Source organism: Nicotiana tomentosiformis, chromosome 4 (genome assembly GCF_000390325.3).
Source record: "Nicotiana tomentosiformis chromosome 4, ASM39032v3, whole genome shotgun sequence".
NCBI classification, from domain to species: Eukaryota; Viridiplantae; Streptophyta; class Magnoliopsida; order Solanales; family Solanaceae; genus Nicotiana; species Nicotiana tomentosiformis.
The window spans coordinates 129,936,359-129,942,155 of record NC_090815.1 but is presented as its reverse complement, the minus strand read 5'-3'; the positions used below and the strand labels follow the sequence as shown (position 1 = coordinate 129,942,155).

The window sequence follows — 5,797 nt, the reverse complement described above, 5'->3', positions numbered from 1 at the left end:
AAAATAAAAATGATTTATGTATGCGTTTGCTAATTCTTGCCTAACTTGTTTTCGAACCGAACAACCCTTTTAGTGTTATACCACGGACATATACATAGAGATCTTGAAATTTTTAAAAAATAAAAATAATCTCAGTATTACTAATCCCTGCGTTGCTTATTTTTGACTAACTTGTCTTCAAACCAAACGACCTCTTAAGGCTCATTTGGTACGAGGGATAAGGGATAATTAATCCGGGATTAAATTTGATATGAGTTTATCCCATGTTTGGTTAGGATAAAATTGCAGTATAACTAATCCTGAGATTGTAGTACTTTTTTATCCCCAAGATAATTAATGTGATAACTTGTTTCCAACCAAACGACCCCTTAGAGTCCTATTACCTTCATCGTTGTTGTCTAATTTTTGTTCTCATACAAAAGAAAACGAAAATTAGTTAAGAGAGTAACAATGTTAGAACAAGTATTTTTATGGAAACCAAAAGAGAATAGTTTGGACAGATATTATCTGCAAGGTTTTAAAATAGAGAAGGCCAGCAAAAAGAAGCAAATTACTGTAAACAGAGTCAAGAACCTTATATAACCCCATCATACTAGATATTCAATAAATTAACATCAACGTTTGATACAACAGAAAGTGTCCTGAATACAATGCTTCTTTACAGTTATCTCCCGTTGATACAACTATGAATTAAACAGCTGACAATTTAGGACGATAAACTTACATTCGCGCTAATAGAATCCTTCTCTCACCCACAATAAAGGAATGTAATGAGCGGAAACATAATATGTAAATGATGTTTAGGTGTACCGTCCTAGATTGAAAACTTCGAAGCATTATTTGATGGTGATGTAGCGGTTTGTACCATGCTTTGCCCAGTGGTTCTTGAGATCAACTGGATTTGATAGATCATGGCCTTCTGCCGCCAGGCGACTGAGCAGCTTGGTGAATGCACTTCCACTCATTTTTCGACCACCAATTCGGGCATGTCGCTTGTTAGGAACAGCTGGTAATGGATACATCGACAAATTGGTCGTGCAACACGAGGATTGCCAACCTCCGTTTCCCCATTTATAGCAAGGTCTTAAAACTCCGGTGCAGGAACAAACCGGGACTGGCATTGTTGTTTCATCAAATGCAACTTGGTTTAGCCCCAGGTCCTGATCCTTCCAATCGGGTTTTGACACAGCTAACTGCCTATTAAGGTCATCACTTGCATCGCCCATCTCTTGTGCACCCTTCCACTCCTGAGACTTACCAAATGTCGTTTGGTTAAGATCTTCAGTTTCCCTTTTTACTTTCTTCGATGCTTTTGGAGTCTTCTTGGAACCTGTCATTGCCTTTGGCTCCTTAGCTCTTTTGTTCCGACGGGGCTTTGTGGGCTCCGGTGCAACAGGTGAAACTGGCATGGATTCATTCACGTGCATGTCTCTCGGGTTATATGTAGGTTCTCCCATATGTGGCTGATGATGTACATGTACATGCTGTTGAGGATGGTGCATGTGTTTTACCACTCCACGGGCAATCTGACCACCACCACTTATCGAGCTTTCTCGATACTGAAGAGTAGCGATGGCATTATCCCGTTCCATGATGGCATTATTTCGTTCTGCTATTGCTGAATCCCGCTGAAGGATAGCCATGTCACGCTCTGCCAAGGCAGCCTTTTTTTCAGAAAGGGCCAGATTCCGCTCTTGTATGGCGGCATCTCTTTCTGCCATGATTGCCATAATCTGCTTCATTGATGGCTGATGCTGCATCAACCACTGAAATATGGAAAAAAACAAAAGAAGCTTAGTATCTATGCAATGAAATACTTCATTTTGCTGCAGAATCCACTGTTCATATAATAGATTCAACACAGCATATTTTAGTTACTACCAGTGACAAATGTAGATAAGGTACGCATTCAAAGCTTAGATGCAAATGTGTAAAATATCCAAAATTTTAATAAATAGTACATTTTGAACTCTTGGCGTAACTGGTAAAGTTGCTGCCATGTTACCAGGAGGTCGCGGGTTCGAGCCATGAAAAAGCCTCTTGCAGAAATAAGGCTGTGTAAAATAACCCTTGTGGTCCGGGGCTTCCCCGGACCCCGCACATAGCGGGAGTTTAGTGCACCGGGCTGCCCTTTGAGTACATTTTGAACCCATAGTTTTTAAAGTTCAATGGGTTTACAACTAAGAACATAAAGATTGAACTCATCAAGTTTAAATCCTAGATTCTCCTGGGAATCGTAGTTAAGATCCAAACTAAGAAATAGGAAATCAACTTTAACTGCTGCTACATACCTGACCCTGAGGCGGTTTATGCCTTCCGTTATCACGATGCCCGCTGTCATCCATACGATATATGTGGGTGGTTAATGTCAAAATCAATTTCAGCCTTCAATCCGACAAAGTTGACATATACTCATCAAGGAAAATCAATCCCTGACGCCAAAAATTAGAAAATAAAATAGGTCACATCTCTTCACAGCATGGATAGTGTCGCCGAATGCCATATATATCTAATACTTAAAAAAATACACGAGTAGGAAGAATCAACCATAGAAGCCTTTGTCTTCAAATGCTCTTAACAAAAGAAAATAAGGGAAACAGAAGAGTCGCAAAAAAGGGGAAAAAATCCAACAAAATTAATCCATTCCATTTCAGGAAGCATATACATAGATTTAGAGCTTTGAGCTAATAAACGAATTCAGCAATCACAAACTCACCAATTACCAACAGATTCAGATCTGCATTCTCTTAATCAAGGCTGAATCATAAAGAACCTGAAAGACAAACACTCATCATTAACTCCACTGACCTTGAGAGAAACGTAAGGAAGCAGAGACAAGCAAAGAACAGAAGATTTTTAACGCTTTGGTGATGGTAGAAATACACATATTTGTGCCGTTAAATAGGTAGAGGTCCAGAGATTATAATAATCCAAACTTCACATAAAAATTTAATATCCATCCCAGAAGGGGAAATGAAAGCGCAGATTAGTTACGAGTTATGACAAGATAAAGCAATTCTGATAATCAGAACAGATATGACATAAAACGTGTAAAAATAAATTAATAGGAGGTGCTGAAAGGCAGAACAGATATGAATAAGCTAATTCGGGATGAGACTCAGGCCTAAGTATTTTCAAAATTATTTCAGCAGAATCGGTTGGAACAGCGGTGTAAATCGGAGACCGGACAATCTCCCAATAAACCCTTGACAGAAAAAGCCACTGGAAGATCTTGGCACATTAAACTGGCATGATTAATTCGTTCAAAGATGCCATAAAGAGAGCATCCCCAATTCTGAACAGGTACAAAATTATAGTTGGTGCTAAGCTATCTAAGTACAATGCGGCAGCCCCTTGACACTATTACAGATAAGCGTAGAAAAAACAAAAATACAAATAAGCGTAGAAAAAATATCTTAAAGAAAAAGGGAAGAAACATAGCACTGTTACATCTTGTCAGTATCATTTATAATTGATCTCGGGATGAAATTCAAGCTAAAATATCGAAAGGAGAATTTTTGCAATATTGACTTCTGAAAAAGCACTGCAACATAGCTCATATCAGACTCTCAATGGCCAGCACGAAAAATGGAAGCTCCGTGTCATATATTTGCCCAAAAGAATTACGATAATATTGGAAAGGGCACACTTTTTAACGAGCGTTGTCTCTTTACCCAAACATGAACGATCCATGCAGACATATTTCAGATTCTTGAACTTGTTCCACTTAACTGGATGTAAGGAACACGTATCGCTATATAAGGTAGTAAATTGTTTCCTCGTGCTAAAAACTTGCAATAAGATGGACAAACACAGTAGTCATTCGTTATCTTCCACGACTACAGCTTACTATGAACTTACATTTTCATCCAACAATAAGAAAAACTGCTGTGATTTCAACCACGTAGACAGAGCAACGAAATACTTACACCAATGCCAATAATCAATCGCCTTAAGAATTTCAATACAAGCAATTTAACCTAAAGAGTAGCTCATAACGCAGCCCCATCCCCCACCCCCCAAACACACACACACAAAAATTCAAACAGGGAAAAAATTAAGAAGATTAAAAACACAAGCTTGATGATTGTATCTTAACGGTGTGCTTAACTCTAACTAGTACTTTCTTACAGCTAAACAGTGTTAACTGTATCGGCTCAACGACATACACTCTACACACAATATACAAAAATGAATTGAGGGTCTGAAGGTTTTAAGGCTAATAAGTGTTTCACTAGACAATGCATTGACTTAATCTAAACTAAAGCAGAAAAAAGAGTTCTAACAAAAAAACTAAGTCTTTCAACATAGAAAGAACCAATCTTTATAACCAAAAAATAGTAAAGTCAGAAATTGGCACTTAAAAAATGAAAACATGTAGATCAATTACATGAACAGGTAATGAACTTCAGCAGCAATTAAACAATCAGTTAATCAAGATTCTGAGAAACAAATTACGCCCAGTTCAGATAAGTGAAACCCCAAAAATCAAAGCAAGACAAAAACAATAAATAACCCAAATTCAAGCTCAAACCAACTCATAAACAAGCTGAAACACTAATCAAAACCTACAGCTCAAGATTTTCCATTCAACCCCAGCTGAATTAAGTATAAGCATAAATTCAACTGACGAACAAAATACATAAAAAGGGAAAATAGAAAAAAGAAAAAAAAGAAAAAAAGATACAACCATTAAAGAGTTAAAAGACTACATGTAAAGCTTACATAGTAAAGTTGTACATAATTGGGAAGAAGAAAAATAAAGAGAAAAGGGGGGTTAAAAACCCTAACTTGAAGGAAATAAATATCAGTGAAGAAAGAGCAGTAGTTGAAAGAAAAAAAGAAAGAGCAAAGAGGAAGAGTACACACCCACATTGACATCACACATCAACTCTTTTTTTTTTTTTTTGGAGGGGGGGTTTCTTTTCTTTTTTTTTTTTTGTATTTTTTATTAATTTTATATTTTACCTGTCTATACCAAGACCACCCCATACCAGCATCTTTTTGTTTTCTTTCTTTCTTTGTCTTAAGTTTTTTTATTATCTCATGAGATTTTATGTTCAAATTTTATTGGAGATAATAAATACGTTTTTTTTTTTGATTAATAAGAAAAATCTGTCATTTAAACTGAAACGGAGAAAATATATACTAATAAGAGTTAATAGATACTCCTGAAATTAGTAAAGGTATGCGGAAATTGATCGGACACTAATTAAAAAAAGTTTCTTATTACCCTTTGGAAATTGGAAAAATAAGTAGTAGTTATAGTACTCGTCCACTTTCATATTATTATGTTGTTCGCTGAAATTGACTGAAAAGTGAAGAAAAAAAGAGAGTCATAACTGTGAGTAGGAAGCTTATTGAGATTTGTGCTTATATAAGTGAAAAAAAGGCAACCTTTTTAATGTGTCTTTTTCATCTGCTTTAGCCATGTTGCTTATTCTTAGTGGTAGGAATACATTTTATATACCAATTAAGTATTTTCAAAGTTCATATTTCACTAATGTTAAGCAACCTCCACTTCCAACCAATAGATTGTGAGTTCGAGTCACCCCAAGAGCAAGGTGGGGAGTTCTTGGAGGGAAGGATGCCGAGGGTCTATTGGAAACAGCCTCTCTACCTCATGGTAGGGGTAAAGTCTGCGTACACACTATCCTCTCCAGATCACACTAATGGAATTATACTGGGTTATTGTTGTTGTTGTATCTTTCACTAATATCTCGTGAAGTTGACATATCGCTTTCTGTATAAAGAGTGATTTGGAATCACAAAGCCATGCAAATATTTGGAAAATTCT

General features: G+C 36.6%; 1 protein-coding gene across 2 annotated transcripts; it reads right to left on the bottom strand.

Moving 5' to 3' along the window:
- Positions 1 to 574: 574 nt before the first annotated feature.
- Positions 575 to 4,862, bottom strand: LOC104103907 (protein BASIC PENTACYSTEINE6-like). Of its 2 annotated transcripts, none has more exons than XM_033658121.2 (4): positions 4,726 to 4,862; positions 2,717 to 2,773; positions 2,292 to 2,432; positions 575 to 1,766 (listed from the first exon to the last, which is right to left on the bottom strand). In XM_033658121.2, exons 3-4 carry the CDS (start codon positions 2,343 to 2,345, stop codon positions 837 to 839), a joined length of 984 nt encoding a protein of 327 aa, XP_033514012.1. In that variant the 5' UTR covers positions 2,346 to 2,432; positions 2,717 to 2,773; positions 4,726 to 4,862; the 3' UTR covers positions 575 to 836. The 2 variants fall into 2 exon arrangements, with proteins under 2 accessions (XP_033514012.1, XP_018628857.1); XM_018773341.3 differs by having other exon boundaries at positions 4,792 to 4,847.
- Between the last annotated feature and the right edge of the window lie 935 nt (positions 4,863 to 5,797).